The sequence below is a fragment of the Onthophagus taurus genome, chromosome 7, assembly GCF_036711975.1.
Source record: "Onthophagus taurus isolate NC chromosome 7, IU_Otau_3.0, whole genome shotgun sequence".
NCBI classification, from domain to species: Eukaryota; Metazoa; Arthropoda; class Insecta; order Coleoptera; family Scarabaeidae; genus Onthophagus; species Onthophagus taurus.
Window position 1 is genome coordinate 15,202,599 of NC_091972.1, and position 24,040 is coordinate 15,226,638.

General features: G+C 32.2%; 2 protein-coding genes across 14 annotated transcripts in view; both read left to right on the top strand.

Annotated features, from left to right (window-relative positions):
- LOC111425506 (Hormone receptor 3) overlaps positions 1 to 4,374 on the top strand; it is a 175,280-nt gene extending 170,906 nt beyond the window's left edge. For all 13 annotated transcript variants that reach the window (XM_071197324.1, XM_071197325.1, XM_071197326.1 and 10 more), the window contains one exon: positions 802 to 4,374. The gene's annotated coding sequence lies outside the window, so the exon portion shown is untranslated. The remainder of the gene's footprint in view (positions 1 to 801) is intronic.
- A 521-nt stretch (positions 4,375 to 4,895) lies between these two features.
- On the top strand, positions 4,896 to 23,937 carry LOC111425362 (uncharacterized). The gene is made up of 13 exons (XM_023059343.2): positions 4,896 to 5,019; positions 9,019 to 9,154; positions 9,209 to 10,398; positions 15,946 to 16,084; positions 16,306 to 16,791; positions 20,556 to 20,613; positions 20,700 to 21,309; positions 21,374 to 21,682; positions 21,737 to 21,875; positions 21,936 to 22,144; positions 22,195 to 22,515; positions 22,572 to 22,764; positions 22,826 to 23,937. Exons 1-13 carry the CDS (start codon positions 4,896 to 4,898, stop codon positions 23,769 to 23,771), a joined length of 4,860 nt encoding a protein of 1,619 aa, XP_022915111.2. The 3' UTR covers positions 23,772 to 23,937.
- The last annotated feature ends 103 nt before the right edge of the window (positions 23,938 to 24,040 follow it).

The window sequence follows — 24,040 nt, forward strand, 5'->3', positions numbered from 1 at the left end:
CAAATTTGATGCGGATTTAATGTGCCATAAACAATTTCTTATTTTCCATAATCATCGATATTATAATTTTTTAAACCCAACTATACATTTTTGATTGTTGTTGATTTGAAATAGAAACTTTAAGAAATCGTATCTCAAGAACGAATAGAGATATCATCATGAAATAAAGAACATTTTAAAGCAAATTTGATGAAGATTTAATGTGCCATAAATAATTTCTTATTTACCATAATCATCGTTGTTATGATTTTTTAAACCCAACTCTGCATGTTTGCTTGTTGTAGATATGAAATGTAAATTTAAAAAAATCGTATCTCAAGAACGAATGGAGATATCGTTATGAAATAAAGACCATTTTAAAGCAAATTTGATATAATGTTATCATAAACATCGTTATTATGATTTTTTTAACCCAACTTGGTTGCATGTTTGGTTATTGTAAACTTTAAGAACAGATTAAAAAAGTGTATCTCAAAAACTAATTGTGATATCATCATGAAATAAAAAGCAATTTAAGGCAAATTTACTTAGTATTTAATATTTTGAAGATGATTTTTCAAATCTTCAAATTTGAGACATGAAAATCTTATTCCATTCTCGAATTTTTTATTATGTTGAGCAAGATAATAGCAACACGAAATCACCAACAACAAGATATATATCAAAATCTAACATTCTCGACATTTTTCTAAAGTTTATGTTAATAAGAACCAAGATATGGGCTTTAGATATTTCTTTAACGTCTTTTTTGGTAATACTTTTAATGTTAAAGTTTCAAAATTAATATTTGTTTTGTTTTAGATTCCTTGAAACTGAATGCATCGGCCTTAATTGCATAAATTATTATATACAAATTAAAAAAAAAGAATAATCCGTTAAAAGAAAGATATATTGTTGTGAATTAGAGAAATATTAAACAAAAAAAAACGATTTATTTAAAACGCTATAAAACAATTGTATAAAACGGGAAATAAATTATAACCGATCGATTTCGATTTCGACAAAATAGGTACGACTAAAATGAAAGGAAAAGAACTGGAACAGAACCGCAGATCTCTTTTTATTGATTCATTATAAATTTGTTGTTTGGTGAAAAACCGCAAAGGCGGGTTCGCGATAGAGCCAGGCCCTGATTTCAAAGTACAACTACTTGTTTGTTGTTTGTTATTTATCGAAATATATATATTATGCGAAGAGTATGTATATTACTATATATATGAGGTGCGCTTCCGCGGACGGATGCGTTGTTTGTGGTGCTTTTATAAAAAAAAAATATAAATCGGAGAAACGTATGTGTACGTGCAAGTACCGCGTTTGCGGTTTTTTGTGTAAACAATAAAAAACGGAAAGCATAAATGTATATGGATATTTATTACGTATGTACCGTAATCTGCCAGACGTAATGTAAAAAATGAAGAAACATGCTATTTACAAGTAAGGATTATAAGAAGTTATACACTATATTATATATACATAAAATATATACATACATACGATTATTATGCAGCATCTCCCAGTTGATCAACAGATGATTCTTTAATTTTTTTTCTTTGTCTATTTTTTGTATTTAACAATTCTGTAAAATAATAAACAAGTTCATGGCGAAATAAGCCGAAAATGGTATTTATATGAAACGTTTATCTGTGATAAAATGGGGTATGCTGTCGAACGAGCTGTTATAAAAACTAGTGTGACTTATTAAGCATTTAGACGATTATATAATAAAATAGAATTCTAGAATAACAAACTATATTATATAATAATATACGTAAGCGAGAAACATTAAAATAGTAATCGATAGAATTTTTAGGTTCTTAGATTCTATGAATAGCTGATATGGGAAAGAAAAAATGATAAAACAATACGATTTAGAAGACTGTTTTTTGCTTAAAAACTTACGACGAGACGTGCTGCACTAATTTTTATAACAGTCGAATTAAAAAAAAATCCCTTAATTCTTCTTTTAAGTTACTCTTTTCTCCTCCTACCTTTTGGTGACACATGGTTTTATAAATAATTATAAATATAAAGAGATAAAAAAAATATAATGTATAAAAGTATATTGACATAGAGTTATTAGAATATTTATGAAATAGATTATCTCATTAAAAAAGAAAGAAAACGCATAAATAGGTTTGTTTTATTTTGAATAGTACCGTGATTAAACGAGAAGATGCGGTTCACTTTTAGTGTGTATTGTAGCGTAGCCCTCACCTATTCACTAAACAAGAAAAAAAATGATAATAAGACTTGAATGAATCATTGGAAAATTCTCAAATAAATTAGTATAAACCAAGTATAAGTGCCTATTAGAATTAAAATGTGTTTTCTATGTGTAATGTGGTATTTTCGTGGTGAAGTGCAATTATATTCGTAATTTCTTATATATTGTTCATTTGTGAGCGCGCCAATCCTTTGATCTAGAGAATCCCGTTAGTTTAAAAGAATGGAAATTAAATAAACGATTTTAGAACGAACAACCGCGCTTTTGAGATGTTGTACTACTCAAAATGAAACAACAAAACTGCCGGTGACAACAAACAACAACACAATTTTGCCCTTTTCTTTGTCTCTATTCAAATAAAATTATCAGATATTTCCTCGATACATTTTTCTCGATATCGTGCTAAAAAATAAATTGTTTTACTACTTTTAAGTTAGTTTATGTTTTCTTAACGTACGAAAACCACCGACGAGCAAATGTATAGATTTCCGTTTTTTATTTGTAAAGATAAATATATATTATAAATATTTATAAATCGTTACATCACAAATATTGATGACTTTCTTTTTTGTTGTATAGTACCGTGTATATTATAATTATTATTGTGTGACGATATATTTTTCTTTTATTAATTATTTTTTTGGGTTGTTCAATTTCGGTGGTTTTCGTTCGTTCTGCAGTGTTTTTTTTAATAGTTTTTGAACGAGGGCTATGTTAATCTGTATTTAACACGACATGTTAGAAGGACATATTTTTCGATGTACACTTATGGCATACATACGTGGCTGTGTTATATACACGATTTACTTATTACGATTATCACGCTGGGTTATGGTAACTTTTTGAAAAGCTTGAACACTTTTTCAAACGCTTTCGTAACAATTTTCGTCTTGTCACATTATTTCCAGTTGATTGAGAGCATGTTTAGGTAATTAAAAAAGTCAATTTTTTTTCAATTTTCTAAATAAATCAAAATAAAATTATATTGATAGAAAAATTTTAAATAAATTAGCGAATTCTAACTGCATTAGGAAATTAGGAATTAGGAAATATTTCTTTTGAAAAAGCTGATATTAAAATTTCTTTTGAAGCGATTTTGTTCGCTTGAAAAATTTGAAAAGTTATTTCAATCGAACGAAAGTTATATTTGCTTCGAAATTTTAATTTCTAATTATTATTAAAAAGGAAAAATTGTAGCTAGACTTAAATTGAGTAAGAAAAGCGGAAGAAGAAGTGAACAATAAGTTATCAAAATAAAAGTATATTGTAAATAGCCGTCAATGTAAATGTGGGTAAGGCAAGGGTAAATGGTAAAAAGCTATTTGTTAATTATTATATAAAAGAAAAAAATATTATTAAGGCATATAAAGCTGTTTTTTGATGAATACAAACGTACCTTGGAGAGACTACATACAACAAATCTGTACATTATTACGTAATTAATTAATTAATTTATTAGAAATCGTGAGTTTCCCCTTTTACATGTACTACTACTACTGGTGAATTTATTGAATAGATTTTTAGATGTTGCTACTAATTGTTTATATATTTTATTTTTGTTGGTTTAACATGTGCGCGACATATTTGTAAATATTTTTGTTTGTCCTCGGAGATCTGTGCTCGTCTCTATTATTAATTAATTAATTTTACTGTTATTATGTAATGTTAACGTTTAACTGTAACTTTTTTTTGGGTACTTGTAACTTCGTTAAGGTCTTATATTTGTAAGTGGACGGCAACACTTCGCGACTTCTTTTTAGCGATAAATAAAAATATTAACAAATATAATAATTCTGTCTTCAGCACCGGTAGAAATTATATATTTTTTTGTAATTTTATTTATTTTATTTATTTCGGCCCTATCCATTCATCCACCTAATCAAAAAAGCATCCTTCTCACTCTTTCATTCACCCAAAAAAAAAAAATAAAACAAAAAGAAAATTACAACAAAACCCCTTCAACTTCTTCTGCGAACTCTTTGCGACTACCACACGCGAGAAATGGTTTTTTGAAAAGACCTCGATTTATAAATATATTCATAGCTATTTTGTAAGCTTAGATTTTATTACTACATTATTACGATAGGTACTATTAAAAATTGTTTTTGGTAATTTGATAAAAATCTAAATACATAGTATATTCCAAGTTATTTTTCGCCTTTTATTTATTATTATTCACTTTTACAATCCCTAATCCCAAAACAAAATTAGTACATTCTTCAACAAAGAACTTCCGGTCAATTTGACCGAGAAAAACCACGTCCTCGGGCCATGAAGCAGCCGTTGAAGACCGGTTCACTACCTCTCTTTCGGTATAAGTACCAGTTCCTCGAGCAGCAGCACTCAGTGTATTTTATATTTTTCGCAAGACTTCCATTATAAAAGCATTTGCGCTTCGCCATTAAATTGTCTTAATTGCCTCTTGGTGTGTTTTTTAAGTGTTTTTGAACTCTACATAATCATTTCCACGTTGAGGTCGCCAAAAGTACAAAGACTTTAAGGAGATGCGGTCCAAAGAACCATTCCATCATTTCTTTAATTCGCGTACTTAACTCGTTTAGTGAAACGAAACTTGGATATTTACGAAACAATTGTCTCCTCTAACGAAGAATCTTCTTCAACAAACAAAAAGAAAAAAATTTCTTTCTCAATTCGCCGGTTAATTTATTCCATGCGAACCGAAAGGATGAAGAAGTTGAATAAAGTTGGTTTGGGTTTAATGGTCGTGTTTGGATACTTCTTGCACGTTGGTGAATGTATTAACATCGACAGTCGTCTTACAATCGTGAAAAGTGGTAAGTTTTAGTCAGTATTGTTTATAGCTTTCATAGTTTAATTTTAATTTTCTCAAGAATACAATAGAATTAAGTTTCTTATGGCTTTGGGATACAAAAAAAGTTCTGTTATTTGGGAATATTGAGCAAGAATGATTATCAAAAAATTACTATTAAGAAAAGGGTACCGTATTAAATTTTTTTAGAATCCATTGAATTAAATTTTTTTCGTCAGTTGAATAACCGAATCCTTGACCTCGAAATTTTGTATTTCTAGGTTAAAATTTACGACTGGCGAATATTTAAGAACGAATTCAAATGAGGTCGATCAATTTAAGAACCGTTTTAGTTACTTTTTTTATCTCACCTTTTATTAATCCGTTTTTATATCCAAAGATTTTTTTTGCTAAACATAATCATCTTCATCAGACTCTTTTACCGTCATAATAAATCGTCTTAGCATGTCTAATATGGTTTTATTATATTGCGTTTTAGTTTTTTTAGGTGTTTTCGGTTATTATTATTAGTCCCAAAAAGGTTTAATGATACCATATACAATCCGTGTCAAAAGTAACCCTCTCTCCATCTAATTGGGAAATGGCTCAAGATATTTATGCAAAAATATTTTAGCATAAAGACTGATAGTTCCTTCCTCACACGAGGTAGAACCTTGGAATCGATGTTTCTGCAAACCTCGATAATTTTTGTGTTCAATTCCTCGATGTTCTCCAGCGGTTTCAAGTAGACTTTAGACTTTAAATATGTCCAAAACAAAATCTAGGGATCTATCCATCCTCCATTTACTTGCGTATTAAGATACCTTCTTCCCATAGCCGTATAATGTGGCGATGCTCCATCCTGTTGCAACACAACATCTATTTAAAATTCCCCTGAATTTTGTTGTACGATTTTCGTTATTCGTGGAACGAATCTCTAGAATCTGAAGATGGAGACCGGCTAATAGAAAAACAGGAGATTTCCTTTCCACGAATACACCGCAGGCTCAATATAAGTTAAATCAAGAAGCACACGAAGATGAACTAAGTAACAACTCGCCATCCATTCAGAACATGCTAAAAGCAACAAAAATCTTAAAACTAAAGTTGTCTAAACATAGACAAAATACTGTCGGGGCTCCAAAAATATGGGGAAAACAAATTATAACCACTCTACATACATGGATAGTGGAGAGATATGGAAAACAGAAGAGATCTCTGACGAATGGCGTACCGGCATATAAAAACGGAAACAGCTTGGAAAGTACTCACGACAATTTTCAGAGACAAAACATCATAGGCAAATATCAAGCTGGCTTCAGACCAGGTAGATCAACAACCGATAAAAACTTTCTCATAGTCAACTCTAAGAAAAGTTCTGCAAGTTTGACACTAACAGCGTACACAAAAACAAACTCTAAACTATAAACCTCGATCTGGATATACCATCCAAATTAGTGAGGCAAATGCACAATGTTACACAGCACATGCCGAGTAAAAATAGAAATGGAACTCTCAAGTGAAATTAAAGTACCTTCATTACTGAAATAATGAGATGGAGTAGCACCCACACTCTTCAACATGTCACTCGAGTCTGTTATGAGAAGAGTCAAAGTCGAACTAAACGCAACCTTGATGACTTAGTCCGTCTAAATGGTGAGATATGCAGATGACCTTAACATCCTTGGTAGATCACTGCCTCAACACCGCTGGGAGGGAGGTTGGGCTAAAAACTAAACTTCTGATTCAAAGTAAGAGAAGGAGATATCGTATTGGGCAGAATATAACGATTGAAGACTACAACTTTGAAATAATTAACTGTACTCGTTGTGTTGTTTTTCCTCTTTGCTCTTTTTCTTCTTTTTGCTTAAATGTTGAATTATTTATATAGCCATATTGATTTTTTTTTACATACGTTGCTGGTTGGGTCTTTTGGAAGACATCGCCTTTGGCGATAAACTGACCTTTTGTCAACATGCATTACTTATTCATTTATGTATACATATATATTATTTTTCTCTTGTATTAACTATGTGGCAATAAACTTATTATTATTATTATTAATTAGCACATTTAGCCCCATTTCTTTGCAAGTGGCAGCCTTAAAATTCCCAAACCAATCCAACTTAACGCGTCATCGGTAAGGTAGAACAACTCTGTAGAAACGTCATCGAAAATTTCATGAAAAGAGGGGTCTGTGTTCAGAGCCATGAGAGCCATTTGCCGGATATGTTATTCCATACTTAATCGGAACATGTCTGCTTTATAATGCAGTAAAAATATCACCACTCGCTCAAAAACTATGCGTTTTATTGTTAAATTAAATCGGGTATTGTTATTGAGACACTCTTTACTTCCTGTTACCTATCATGAGATGCCGAAACATCCACAGAGTCATCAAACTCCGCATACATGAAACTCTTATCCGTATAGTGGTATGCTACGTAAGCGAACCGAAAGAAGGGCAGATTCTCAAAAAAAATTGTGGCCCAAAAAGTGACACTGGAGTAATACATGAGCTTCCCCTCACACTACGCATAGAATTAATGCGGCTACACTGAAAAACGCATGTGCCGAAAGAGAGAAATTTCTGAGAAAACCAGGAGGAAGAGGTATTGTTGTTAGGCCAAGAGCAAGACGAGGAAGCAACGTGACCAGAAACGCTTAGGAGATTCTCGGGATGAAAAGCTGGAAGAATGTGGCGGGACACCGGAACAGTCGGGGCTAAGCATCGAGGAGGCCAAGGACCCCGATTTGAGTTGTAGCGCCATTGAAGAAGAACGAACTTCTTCTTTATTTTCAACATTATCAATATCCTGAGCAATCACAATGTGATCGTCAGCAAATGCCAAGGTTTTGGTGTACTATCCATGGCATGCCCATTGTTTAACATTTTCTTTTCCAACTTAGCAATGTCGTTTCTAAATAAATTTTAGACACTGTTGGTGCTTCACAACAATCTTGATTCAGACCTTTTTGTTACTGTAACCAGCTATTCTATTGCTTTTAGTGCTTCAGCAGTTATCATAATATGGTATACAGTTTCCTAGAAATTTATTAGAGGAAAACTGCCATATTTATCTTTTAGATCCACAAATACAAAATGCACTTCCTGGTTATATGCTATTTTCTTTTGTGTGATTTCAGTTGATCTAAATAGACTTTCAATGGCCAGTGGATCTCTCTGACCTGCAGCTACTCGTCTTCAGTTCTGTTTCCCAGTATTCTTCCATATATTCTGCTGGTAGTATTGATTAACAAGTTCACTGCGATCTCAGTCAATATGACTGAATCAGTTATTCGCATCTTACACGCCAGATATTCAGTATCTAATAATTTTGACCATGTAGAGTTATAAACCGGCTTCGTAGGAGTGCTGCGTAACGCCAGTTTCTTGTGCACAAATTTAACAGCAAGTAAATGGTAAATGAAAACAAAAACAAATCAGTGTTTATTATCGTAATTTCAATAACAAATAAATAAAATAATGTAGCTTGTAATAAAGTATTGGTTCAAAAAATGTTCCTATAGTAAATGAAATTCTGAAATAATGTAGCTTGCAATAAAGTATTGGTTCAAAAAATATTCCTATAGTAAATGAAATTCTGATGCTAGGCAAGATGGTAGGCAAGATTTAACTCCTGACCATAACGATGTTTTTTATTGAAACAGTTAATGCACAGATGAGGCTTCATGACGTGAAGGACGACTTCTGCTTGGTGTGACTTCTTAAACTTTTTCTGCTAAAGAAGGGCGAGCATTGCATAAACCATAAGCAATTGTTTTGCAAATTGTTGACATATTTTCATTGATCCTTTGCCAATAAAACAGAGTTAAAAAAAACCATGCCAATCTGTGATTCAAGCTTTATAAATAATTGTGGTTTGTTGTTATCCCAAAATTTAAAATAAGAGAATCATTACATTGTATTCATTATTATATTGTACATTTATACATATTGAATAACAATAAGTCAGTATTAAAACATTCCAAAAACATTTAAAAAATGTTTATACTGTTATAGATTGTTATGAAAGAATCGCAATTGGACAAAAAATTAACGAAAAAAATGTATCTAGAAAAGCTCATTCAAAAACATTTATGGAATGCCAAATGGAATGCACAAACGATGGAGAGAAATGTAAATCATTTAGTTATGGGTAAGTTACTGTATTTCTTATTTTTAATTGTTAATATTTGTCCTTTTATTTTAGCGTTGGTGTTAAAGGTAACTCAACATGCGAGATTAGCTCTACGGAAATAAAACAAACTCCCACCAAAAATCTTGAAGGAACAACCATCGAAACAGATTATGATTTATACGTTAGAAAAGTTGATTGTAAATTTGTTTTCCAACCGGAAGTAGATGCCATTCAAACTGAACCGGATCACACAACAGTCAAACTTCATAGTGGCGAAAACACCGAAAATTCATATTTACCTTCATCTTCAACATTAAAATCGTCACCTAATGTTCCACTTCCTTTTAATGCCGATTATAAACCAAAACGTCGACCAGAATCGTATAAAAAACAACATGATTATGGGGAATTAGAACATAGATTAGGGATATTAGAAAATAGAAAAAGTAACAGAAAACAAGATGATGTTGGTAATTACGATGATGAAGCTAATTTCGATAGATACATTGGAGCGGTATCTTATAATCAATACGATAAACCGGAAGTATTAGATAACAAAAAGAAAGAAGAAGCAAAAAATAGAGTTCCTTATGATTATATTGGATCGAATGGGCCTCCGAGGGGATATGGATACAGTAACGCTCCCGAAAATAAACCAAAACCACTTAAACCATTTGGATTAGATAATCTTTACGATTACACCCCGAATTCTTATGATTACAATAAAAATAAACTTCCATATAGGCCAAATCAATTAAACAAACCTTACAATAATTTTAATCGTCCAAAACCTATTCAAAACGATGGATACGATAATTCCCCAATAAACGATTTTCCGAATCTTAATAGTGGTTCAAATTTTGAGTCAAATTTCCACGATCCGGACAATCCAAATTATCCGACGGGATCTCAAAATCACTTTCAAAACTTAGATTCGGGATATGAATTTAGCAAACCCCAACAAATGTTTAACGATCAGAATAATTATCACAATAGTGATAAAGAAAGGCCATACTTTTCCAGTGTTAGACCAGTAATGGAACATGCAATGGATTATGAATCAAATCCAAAACGACCAAACTTTGGGTTTTTGGGTGGTTTATATGAATTAAACAACGGGGAATACAAACCGTATGGTAGTGGAGGAAATTCACTGGGATATGTTTACAGTCCGAAATATCCGCATCAAAAGCCATCTCTGGATGAAGAATATCGTCCACTTGGAAAACTTATCGCATCGTATGTAACCGAAATTCGAGACGGTAAGATTTCAATATTTTTATTTAAACGAATTTCGTTGGATTCTTATCTAAATATTTAGACTTTTTTATGATGATTGATGACTTTTTATGTTTGATGAATCACTACTCGAGGTTAACTCACACTTTTTATAGCCAATACAAAGTGTAATTAGCGGTCGAACGCTGCATGAACGGTAGCTTTAGTAAATTATTCACTCGGTTACATCACGCAGCATGCAAATTCACCGGAATCTGATCGTTTTAATTGAGGTCACTGAAGGCTGTGCACAGTAACAACAATGACCATCCATTGGAATCTTCTATTGAAATTGATTTATTAGGTATTACTCATTTAAAACAACATTTCCTTAATTTTAATTTTCGCTATTAAGAGTTTAAAGCATTTCTTAAAGTTTTATAATTAAATCTGAAAGCTTTAAGAAATAGATATAAAACTTTATTTTTATTTGATTTTAATTACATAAAGAAGTATTATTCAACCCTATCCAAGTCTCGCTTCATCATTACGCAGCAGAATGGAACAAAAAGGCGCAGTTAAAATATTTTTACTATGAATGCTATAGAAAAGGGTTTGAATTGAAATGAATACTCATTTAGATATTCTAGTTTAATTAATTTTAGGTTAAAAATAATTGATTCAGATTGAAGAAGGGTTTGGATCAAATGGATTAGGTTAACTGATTGAATCCAATTCAAGTTTTGAAATACCACCATACTTCGTTGAATTATTTTAAAATTTAATGTGTAAAACTAAAATTTGCATTAAAGCTGCACCCTAAACAGAGAATCGTTAGATTGATCTCTTTTAATAAAACTTTTTTATTTGGTGGGAACAAAAAACTAAAGCAATATTAATAATATAGAAAATTTTCTGCTCTACAGGCATTGAAATTTGATCATTTTGAGGTGTATTTGATACACGGCGATGTTCTTGATTTTTATCCGCTGTTGATATCATATATCATATATATTGATAGGATAACCGGTGGTTCATCAGGCTTTCTTGTGGTGTATTTAATATTCCGCTATCTGTAAAGACAGCGAAGATATCGGCTTGTAAAGTAGGTAGAAAAACAAGTAAAGCAGGTAGTAAGGTTGGCCTTTATAACAAAGACAGATTGTGTGTCCAGCACATCTTTCCCAAATTACTCTCTGATCTTCAAGAAGGTCAGAAAAGGTAGCTTTAGATCTCCAGTGGGAAAGCGTTTCACTTTGGATGTTTACAGATTGCATAAGATTTGATTTAATAGACTTCAGTATGGCAATGAGATCGTGGACAACAATGTTATTTCGCTTCTCTGATTCAAATCTTTCAAAAATTGCGAATAGATGACATCATGATGGTATTCGGTAACTATCCAGCATTTTACCAATTACTTAGTACTCGACCATTCACAGGAATAAGTATCTCCTTTAGGTTTTGGACACTGCAGATAATCATCAAGTTCAACCCAAATAGGACTTTTTTCATTGAATACAACTTTATTTATATCAGGTTTGTCATTAGCAACCTCATTGCAACAATCCCAATACGATATAAATATAAAATCTCTTGTTGTAGTTTCGTTTAGTTTTCTTCTCTTCGCTTGTAATTCATCATCACATTCATTACTAACAGAACTGTCGCTGTTATCACTTTTGATTATTAATTAAAATATTCTCTGCTTAATGCAAAAAGCCATTTTGAAAAATCTTTTTCAGTTCTTGAGAAATACATTTTTGAAATGATCGAAAATTTTTTCGAATTTTGCAATTTTCGCCGATTAAGTTTTAAAAATTCGTATAAAATCCAGTTCTTGGAATATGAATATGAAAATGTCCCAAAATGTTAATAAAAGTGTCCTCTTTCCAATGAACCAACAGCTTTTGAAAAGTTACTATTAGTTTTTGAGAAAACAATATTTGACGTTTTGATAAAATTTTCGAAGGTGCAATTTTCATCGATAACTTGCAAAATTCGCTATAAAATTCATTTCTTGAAGGATCCTTGTGGAAATATCACCAATTATTAATGAAAGTATCCTCTTTTTAATGCAACAAGCCGTTTTGAAAAATCGGTTTTAGTTTTTGAGAAATAAATTTTTGAAATGATCGACAATTTTTTCGAATTTTGCAATTTTCGCCGATTAAGTTTTAAAAATTCGTGTAAAATCCAGTTCTTGGAATATGAGTATGAAAATGTCCCAAAATGTTAATAAAAGTGTCCTCTTTCCAATGAACCAACACGTTTTGAAAAGTTACTATTAGTTTTTGAGAAAACAATATTTGAAGTTTTGATAAAATTTTCGAAGGTGCAGTTTTCATCGATAACTTGCAAAATTCGCTATAAATTTAATTTCTTGAAGGATCCTTGTGGAAATATCACCAATTATTAATGAAAGTATCCTCTTTTTAATGCAACAAGCCGTTTTGAAAAATCGGTTTTAGTTTTTGAGAAATAAATTTTTGAAATGATCGACAATTTTTTCGAATTTTGCAATTTTCGCCGATTAAGTTTTAAAAATTCGTATAAAATCCATTTCTTAGAATATGAATATGAAAATTTCCTAAAATGTTAATAAAAGTGTCCTCTTTCCAATGAACCAACACGTTTTGAAAAGTAACTTTTAGTTTTTGAGAAAACAATATTTGAAGTGTTGGTAAAATTTTCGATGTTACAATTTTTATCGATAACTTTCAAAATTCGCTGTAAAATTAATTTCTTGAAGGATCCTTATGGAAATATCACCAATTATTAATTAAAGTATCTTCTTTTCAATACAACAAGCCGTTTTGAAAAATCGCTTTTAGTTTTTGAGAAATAAATTTTTGAAATGATCGACAATTTTTTTTAATTTTGCAATTTTCGCTGATTAAGTTTAAAAATTCGTATAAAATCGATTTCTTGGAATATGAATATGAAAATTTCCGAAAGTGTTAATAAGAGTGTCTTCTTTCCAATGAACCAACCCGTTTTGAAAAATAACTTTTAGTTTTTGAGAAAACAATATTTGAAGTTTTGATAAAATTTTCGATGTTACAATTTTCATCGATAACTTTCAAAATTCGCTATAAAATTTATTTTTTGAAGGATCTTTGTGGAAATATCGCCAATTATTTATTAAAGTATCCTCTTTTTAGAGTTGCTTTGGTAGTTAAATCAGCATCAAAAAAGTTCATTTTGTACCTTGGATCCAAATAAGTTAACATATCTTATCAGCTTTCTTATTAATTTCATTTTTATTCAAATATCGCAATAATGTGACAATATAGAGTATCACTTCAGAAATCCACCAAAAATTATAACCATAACGGCCGGATAGATATGCCGGATAATCGGATATCCGGTCGAAGGGGATGCCGAATATTCGGTATATGGGCTTTCCGCAAAATCACTATCCCTTCCATCACTAGTGTTCGGTATAAATATTTGAGTGTTTTACAAAAGACTTAAGTGTGATAAATTTGATAACAACTTTTCTTTCTTTTTAAAATCTTTTTCTCTATTGCTTTCTAGTACCCATTGTTACTCAATAACGAATTAAAGATGAACGATAATCACAAAGTCTGATGAAACAGAAATGATTCGATAATTCAGTACATTTTGAAACACATTACTGACAGCTGTCAAAAAGATGCTTTAAATACTATTGAGATATAATAGGCATGCTTTTTTACACAATGTTTTAATAATAATGTAATAAGATACAATAATGGACAAATTTATTTTTAAGCATATTTTCTAATATATCACAGCACCGAACAATAATGTTAAAAGAATAACCAAGATATGTATTAAAAATGCAATAAATGAAGTTAATAAAGTATTATGTATAACATGAAAAAAAATAAGTTAGTAATAATTGTTTAAATAAAGTTACGCCCACTGAACTTACTAAAAAGCGGTAAAATCCTTGAAGGTCGTCTTTAACACGACTAGAATTGACCAATTACTATGGCGGTATGACTCGCCTTCACAAAAAGAACCAACTTTTTTGCTTCCGCCAATCTTCTATCATTACTCTATGAAAAATGCGGCATAAATCGGTTTTGAGATGACCGATTCATAACGGAGATTCGTAAACACAAATAATTGCGATTTCCTGTTTAACCACCCATTCATACAAAGAAGTTTTTTGCTTTTTCATAAACTGATTAAAATTAAAAAATCATCGGCTACTTGAAAACAAGGTTGCATTAAACATCGCTTGAATTTAATTCCGGCTATTATAAGTGATGATAGAAGACAGGATAATATAGATTCTCGGTAAAGATAATCTACCTTCCTCCTCGAAGTGGTTATATAACGTCAGAATTACAAATTACACGCGTTTCGACCACAATAACTCTTGAAAACAAATGGAACAAGTTCACAATTGAATATAATAGTTACGCATTGAACGCACCGAGTTTTTTTTGTAATGGATTTAGGACCTATTGAATCATTTGATGATTGATGACCCTATTTCGACACGATCGGAACATGTATTCAATTGATTCCCACAAATTAAAAACTGGGTTATTTCGGGTGTGTAAAAAAGATTCTTCATCCCATCTATGTTTTTCCCCCGATTAGATTCTCATTTAAAATGAGGAAGGGGAAAAGGAATCATTCGCATCGTTATCCTTGACAAAAAAATGCATATATTCGCGCCCAATCCTTCTTTTCCATGTTAGTTGTAGCTCGAACTCGGTTGGTGACGTACAGAAAAGCTTATTCTTTTGTATAAAACGATCTGATAAAGCGAGCGAGGTGTTTGTTACGTGACAAGGACGTCGTCGGGGGGTTAGGAAATTTTGCGAGCTTTCGCAACGGCTCTTCTTGTATGTTAATTAGCAATTACCTCTTGTTTATCACGGTCAAAGTAGTAGCCGGATCGGATCTCAATACGAAATATCCGTCAGTATTTCAGCCTCAGAATACGTGATCGTTTGATTTAAACGTTTCAGTGAACGACGATGCTTTTTTAAGTTAATTAATTAATTTAGTTAAATTATTTTAACGATGACAAAAAATCGTGATTATTTTGCGACTATGAAAACCGTTTGTTGGGTTTGTGTGATATTTTTGGTGTTCATTCTTCCACTGCCGTTGTGTTCTGCTACCAGAGTCATTATTGTTGAAGATGCAAAAGGTATTAATTTAATTACAACTTAATATTAATTAATAATATCGAAATTGCATAACTTTTTTAAGCCGGTTACGTCAATTTTTATCATTACTCACTTGAAATTTAATTTATAATTGCCCAACCATTTGAAAACAATAGCGAAGCCAAGTTTACGACCTTAGATGCTTGATAAAACACTTTAAGTGCGAACTTTATTTGTCTTGAGTTTGGTTATGAGAAAGGATAAGCCGTAACCTTCCTAAAGGATATTCAAATTATATTATTTCATAATACACGAAATAAATAAATACGAAATGTTTGTTTTGATTAACAAGATTTAAGCTGTAACAAGGATGTTTATGCAACATCACAATGAAGTGTCTGTTGATGATGATAACTTTGAAATCACATAAATTTATTTCCATTGTAAATTTCTTATATCCAAATTTTCTTATAGTGTGTTTTAAAAGAGCTCTAGCTGGCAAAAGAATATCCAGAGCTTTCGTCCGTAAAATAGTATCCTGTGAAAGAGTAGAAGATTGTCACCAAGAATGTACAGAAGAGAAAAAATTTATTTGCGAAGGTTTCAATTATAGGTAAGAACACCATCAAATACTATTCAAACCAATTATTTTCACATATACATTCATCCACAGTCACCAAATGCACACAAGACCATTTGTCACAGACCTTGCACAAGATAATTGTGCCAAGGTAACCCCATTTTTACCATAACGATTTTAAGGTCGTTTATTATTATTTCGAATGCAGTTATTTCTATGGTTGCTGATCTATTTATTTTTGATTGTACGTTTAGGTTGGATTCTTCCGGACGTGGTAGAGGAGACTGCGAGCTTATAGACTTACCTTTCGTCCTTTTGGACCCACACAAAGACATAATAACAAATCCGAATTATGATTATTATGAAAAAGACAGAAATAGTTACCAGAGATGCAAAGATCGTGATATACAACCATATAAACCTCCACAAAGTTATCCTCAGCTACCTCCATCTGGTGGGATTCAATTTGATCAAGGATCTTATGGACATGGAACTTATGGACACGGAACTTATGGACAAGGATCTTATGGTCAACAATCTTATGGACAAGGATCTTATGGCCACGGATCTTATGGTGGAGGAAATAAAGGAACACATCGATACGATAGTTATCCACGAGAACCTCCAAGACCAGGTTTTGTATTCAGGTTGCCATCGGGCGGAGAAGGAGGAGATTTTCCACCTTATAATAGACGTAGTGGTGAGTACCGATATTGCCCTCCGTTCCTCAAGAAAAAGTAGTTTTTTAGTTATTGTACTTCTTGCTAATTTTTGTACTTGTCGCACAATAAAGGTGGATTTTAATACACTGGTGGTTTTATTGCTTTATTATTTAATTTATGTTCCTTACACGTTCACTTACTTTTAATTCATCATTTTCATTTAATCAATCATATTAGACGCTTCAATAAAAATAAAATATGCATAAACCAATATAGTCCAGTCAATTTATAAATTATTTATAACAAAACAAATTTAATACGGACAAAATGCTATGTTATAGTATTTAATTTATTCCTCCAGATTTTTTTTTCAAGTGATGGGTAGTCTAATTAAACCTAAACTAGAACTAACACTAGCACTACACCTAGAAACATTCGAATTAAGCCGTGCGTTTTTTAAGAAAGTGTTTGACGTTTCGGATGCCATGTTGCAACCAATTAACACCAATTAATTATTTCTAATTGTCAACTAAGTTGTTTTTGTCAAAACCGATAGGAGAAGTCTTCCATAATCTGCTGACTTCCCAGCCATCTTCTGTATTCATGATATTCCCATGTGGATGAGTCTTTATCAACTTTCTTGTCATTTTCTGAAAATAATGTCCGGTTCTTGCTAGCACTTTGGTTTTGTCAAACTCTATGGTGTGTCCTCCATTGTGACAATGATCTCCGACTGCCGACTGTTGGATTTTTTCCGTCGGACATCTTTCTCATGTTCCTTGATGCACCACTCGATGTAATAACTAAACGTAATACTTCCCGCAACTGCATGATAGCCGATAGACTCCCGCTCCCTTTAATGGGGTTAGTTTATCTTTAGCAGTCGGAAGAGCATTCTATATTTTGCTGACCGTACCGTATCGTACCACGATATCATTCTTCTTCAGGCACCTCATAATCTGCTTCCTCACACCTGAAACATAAGAAAGGCAGATAAAATCAGCTGGTGTAGTACTTACCGAGTCTTCCCTCTGTTTGCTTGATTTAGTCGCTCGCTGAATATCCCTCATCACTTTAGAGATGAAGTCTGCATGTGTCATTTGCAGATAGCAACATGTACCTGCATTCTTCATCCCATCACCACCCACAACAGAAGAGGGCAGTGATCCAGACGTTGTTTCAGCGAGCAGAAAGGCAGTGTTAATTGACTATTTATTACCTTTTCATGTACTTGATGTCAAACTTTAACCGATTTCGTCACTTCGAACTTGTTTCTGAAGAAAGTTGCAACATGGCATCCGAAACGTTAAACACATTTTTTTTTCTTTTTTTCAAACGTCAAAAGACACACTGCTTAACCCGAAAGTTTCTAGTTCTAGTGTTAGTTCTAGTGATAGTGCTAGTGTCAATTCTAGTTTTAGTTTAATTAACACCGGCCGTGAAAGATTTCGTACTCAGATGGGTAGCCTAACATACATTTTTAATTTGTAATGTTTATGCCACTAATTAAGAATCTTGTATGCATCTTATTAGCTACTCCAGGTGGACAAGACATTTTTATCCAGTTGCTTTATTTGTTGCTACCATGATAAATCTTTTTTTGATAAAACTTCGATGTAGGAATCTTAGGTCATTAAACCCTTCATATCGTTTGGCGTTTTTGTTTCCGTTTTTTTTTGCTTCTTCAAACGTCATTGATATTTGTCACAAGAGCTATGCTTTTTTACTAGCTATTACACATAGCCACATCAATACTTCTTTACATCGAGTTGCTTTATACGTTGTTACCATGGCAAACATTCTATTAGAACTCTTATGCAGTGTATAATAAAGTAAGCCTTATATAATTTAATAGTTGTGCGATTTAATTTGATTAAAAAATTTCAGCTGAATTCTGATTGGGTGGTCACCAGATCTTTTTCATGCTTTCTTGTAAGGTTCTTCAAGCTTCTTGTCACATGAGTCATGCCTATATGTTATTAGCCACTACATATGACCAAGGCATCAAGACTTTTTAACATCGAGTTGCTTTTATACTTTGATGCAATGTGTTCGTATTGCACACTCGAATGGTTGGACGAGTTAATATGGTTATAGGCTTTCGACTAAATTCTGATTGGTTGGTCCCAAGATGTGATCATTTGATTTTTTGCGATTCGAGCATGGAATCTTTAATATTGTTTCTTTTGCACACTTTTTTGTAAGCTTCTTCAAGCTGTCGCTTTACGTCACTATTGTATCGGTTCAACACATTTTCGGGAGTTTATTGTTGTGGTTCTTTCTATTGCTTTGTTTTTCGGGGTGATAATTTTTTTAAACATCTCTTTAATAACTTTTGATATTAATCGGTTTAAGATTTTGATTAAGATATTCTTTTTAGTCGTTCGTTTGTGTTGGACTTCTATGGCCAACCTTGTTATTTTATTTAAGAATTTTTCAATAAATATTTTTGTCTGATCTCTGTTTAAGTTTTATTATGTTCCTTGGACTTACTTTGCTTCTCTTGTTGGTGTTGGTATTGGATAGACTGTTTCCAACAACTGTGTCCTTTTTTCCTTGTCTCATTTCAGTATTTCTTGAAGTCTTTGTTTTTCGTCTAGTATAAAGCTAAAATATTTTACGATTTCTTTCAATTCTGTTTCGTTTCAGAATAAATTTTAATTTTATAGAGTTCGTCGTATTGCATCTGTGTTTATTCATTGAGTTTTATGCTACATCTTCTCATATAGTAGTGTGTCTGTTCCTACAAGTCATTTAGTATTGTATCATTCATCAAGTATCATCAGACCAGGATGCTATACCTTGTGATTCTTATTAATTATTGTGTGGTTAAGTGTTTACTTCTGAATCTGAATTGCTGCTCAGAGCTCAATTTCCTTTAATTTATTGAAACTTTTAATCTTCTGTAAAGATTAATAAAAGATTTGGCTTTGTGTTCCTTTATGTACTTGGCTTTTTACGTTTCCATTTTTTTACCCTTAGGAAGGAATAAGTTATTCCGAAAGTTTGGTTACAAGAATAAGAATATAAACAACGTTGTTTTAATTTCCCTTTCTTTGGTCGATTCCCCAAGAATATCTACATTTCCTATATTGAATGACCGGGATTCCTTTCTACTTATGTCAATGGTTTCGTTAAGTATTTTTGCTTATAAATGTAAAAGGCTTGTTAATATGTAGCTTGAGGCATTGTAAATAAAATTATCATGATTTCTGCATTTATCCAACGTTTCGGCTAATACACGGTTTTATAAACTGCTTTAGTCATGGCAGTAATTCTTCGATTACATATTCGGATTGATTTTTAGCATCCATTTTTTCCTGGTCCTTTGTGATTTTTTATCGTTTTAATTGTCGCTTTGATTTCTTCTGCAGTGACTTCCTCTATGTTTTTATCATTATGGTCAATGGTGTCCTGCATACTTCTGCATGCAGTTTGCATTGAGATGTGAATGAAATTAAATGTCTAGCGCCTTCAAAAGTGATTCAGTTTTTTTTCTTCAATTACAGTAATGACTTAAGTTTTTCATAAATAGTGGTTTTCTTTCAACTCTTTGTCCTGGTGATGTTTTTGCCATTTCCCCATCTAATTTGTCTTCCCTCTGAGTAGGTAACTCACGTTCACGTTATTATGGGCTGTTTGAATTCGTTTCTGGCAACTCACTGTGTAGCAGTACTCTCCTTACAACCAGTCGAGCTTTCTTTCTTTTCATCTTTTTTGTAGAGTCAGTAAACTATGTGTTTTGGACGTTTAAATGACGCCAATGTCTAGAAATTTTTTGCGTTCCACTATGAGAGTTTTTTCTAAAGTATTAGTTTAAACATTAAATCTTACCTTTGCAGTAATTGCATTTTTCATTTACCTCATTGCTTAGAGTTATCTTTAGGCTCCCTAATCTACGTGAGCTTGTAAGTATACCTTCTAGAGTTTAGCTTTATTGATATTTGAAACATCTTTTATCTGCAAAACTTTTTGTGTGTTAATAGCCTAACATATACAATAAAACACATATTTTGGCACATATTAACTGGACTAGTAAATCATCTTTAAAAATCGTAGTATTATCTCATCTCATTACACATAAAGAAATTAATTTGATCATCAAAAAGATATTAATTAATATTTTAGACCCATATCCAAACGGAGATAAACACCACACATACACACACCCTCACATTGATAATGATTATAAATCGTACCTTCCACCACCAAATACGTTAGATATTAATAAATACCACAATAAATACGATGGTCGTGGCGAGTCTGGTTACGATTATAATAGTTATGGTCGAGGTAAACCACATCCCGCGGTTGTTCATTACGGTATCGATGATAAACAACATCCGGTACCCACTAATTATTTACCGATACCTTTCGATGGAAATAAAAAACATTGGAGTGAATATGGTGGGGGAAATTATAGAAGTGGTGGTTATGGAAGTGGAACATTGGGAAGTGGTGGTTTCAGTAATGGAAGATTTGGTAATAACGGAGTTTCTGGAAGTGGTTATCTTCCACCTAAATCTCCAACAAATGATTATTTACCTCCGGTTCTGCCAACAGTTAAACATTATGAATACCCATCCCATACAAATGGTAACATGACTAAAACAGTATTCATAAACAATTTTTAAACATTGATTTCTTAATATTGTTATAGAATGCTCATTAAGATCGGCAACAGGTTACCGCCTCTACAAAAAAATTGTTAAAAAAATTTTAACCGTTTCATCAATATATGATTGCGAGGAGGCTTGTTTTCATGAAACCGACTTCATTTGTACATCGTATGCTTTTCGATATATCGTCGGTTCTGGAATTCCACCAAATAATTGTTACCTCAGCGATCGTAATTATAAGGAGTTAGATTATTACACCGACTTAGAACAAGATAGAAATTTCGATATTTACACCATGCATAATAAAGATAGATGCTCCGGATCAGTACCTCTTAATAAAATATCAAATGGTAATTTTTGTTTAAATTTAACTACATATTTAAATGTAACAATTTTAATTTTAGAATGTTTTCTTCATGTTCGAAGTGGGCAAAGATTGGACGACACCTGCGTTAGAGATTCATTATTTGTAAAATCCTTTTTAGATTGCCAATTGGAATGTTTAAAATCAGAAAGGTTTTTATGTAGATCTTTTAGTTATCGGTTAGTATCAGACTTATAATTAATAATAAATAATATTGTTGTTATGATTTTTTTTTCTAGTTATGGTTCTGCTGTTATAGGTGGAATAAGCGAAAACTGCCAATTATCAGATGTTCCATTTAGAGAATTAAATCCTCACAGAGATTTGATTTCAGACCCCGGTTTTGTACTTTACGAACGAGCGAGTTATGGATATGGTTGTGAACTGGACCACGTTAATGATCAATCTTTGTTTACTCAACCCAGTGTTGTTTCTGAATCGGATAAACGTAATCAAATCAAATTTTAAAAACAATAAATTAAGTATATAAAATTTTAGTTTGTTATATTGGTTATGGGTGGTCGGCAAAGTTACTTCCTTCTGCCGTTCGAAAAGCACTTCGAGTACCTACCGAAGAAGAATGCCGAGCGGAATGCACGAAATTTCGAATGGAAACTTCGTTTTGTTGCATGTCTTTTAGTTATAGTTCAGCACTTCAAAATGGGCTGAATTGTCTCTTATCCGATATAGTTCAAAGAGATCTTTTAGAAACCGTTGATTTTGAGAAAGATAGAGATTTTTGGTTGTTTTCTTGGGATACGTCAAATCCTCAATGTCAATTTTCGGAGTATTATGAGCAAAGTGGTAAAGATCGAAATGGTATAAACACGATACTTCAATTTCTTATAAATTAACTATATCTTTACCATTTTTAGAGATATCATTAGGAGGAATCACCTGGAGAATTTATAGCGTTGGTGGTTGGCCATGTAAAAGAGGAACTTTATGCAAAGAAAGCGCACTGGGATTTTGGTTCTGCGAATTAGAAGGTGGCAGTCCAAGTTCTTGGGATTATTGTTGTAGGCCAGGTCATCAATGTGGTTACTCAGAAGGATATGCTTACCAATGGTAGCTTATTTAATATCATTCATTTTTATACATTATTTGAAATTATTTTTTAAAATTTTAGGTGTTACGTAGGACCTTCTTTTACGCAATGGAGAAAATGTAATGATAAATATTACCCTTATTTACCACCTTTACACGTTCGAACTCCTCTTCCATCAAAACCCCCCACAACATATCTCCCACCAAAAGATTTTCCATCAACTCCAATTTTATTAGATCACGATACAAAACCGCCAACTATCTCAACAACAATTTACCACATACCACCAACGACTTCTATAATAGATCCGCATGTCCCAACCCCAACACTTTTCTTAGAAGAACCAAAGAGATCGTATTTGCCCCCATCGCATAGAGAACCAAGACCATGGCAAACATCAGGAAAACCTTTACTATCAGATTTAAGACCTCCTTATAGGGTAGGATTTAGACCAGATCGTCCTAACGCAACACCACTAGAACCAGAACACAAACCAAGTTTGAACGAGTACGAAAATCATTTTAACGACTTATTTTTGGATCCACCAAAACCAGGAGGATTCGGACAAGCCAGACATTGGCCCGTTTCTTATTTACATAAAGAAGGACCGCCTAACGCTACAATTTCGATTGATAATAATTTTTCTTTGGGACGGATGAAAGAAGCTAGGGAAAGTAAGTTAGAACCGAAATTCGAAGCGATCAAAAATTTGATTGATGTGATCAAAACGAATGATTTGGAAAACGTGAAATATCAAATTACGAATGATTCAAATAAAGTTGACGATGTTCTTCACGTTCAAATTCCATTACCTTCGAATTTTACTGATATTTTGGAACACAGCAAAGGTGGTGAAATAATTGGAGATAACCATGAAAAGTTATTGTCACCTAAAAATAGCACATCGAATGATAGGAAAATAACTGAGAATTTACCGGTTTATCGAAGAAGTTACATAATGAAAACAAGTAAAACAGATGCACGAAAATGGAAATTTCCAGATAATCAATTCGGTTCTATTAGATAATCATTAAGATAACATTATTACAACATCTAATATAAGCAGTATTACCAAGATAGGAACGTTTCAATTACCTCTACATCTAATCTATTTATAAGAAGATTAAATTTTATCATGTTGATGCTTACAAATATTATTTTATACGTTAATTAAACGCTTGTTTTTTAGCTTTTATACATGCTTTATTTGCGTTAAAACCTATTCAACAAACCATACACGATAAGTAATCATTTTTTCTAAGAGTGAATACATGATGCGGAAATAATCCATCGATT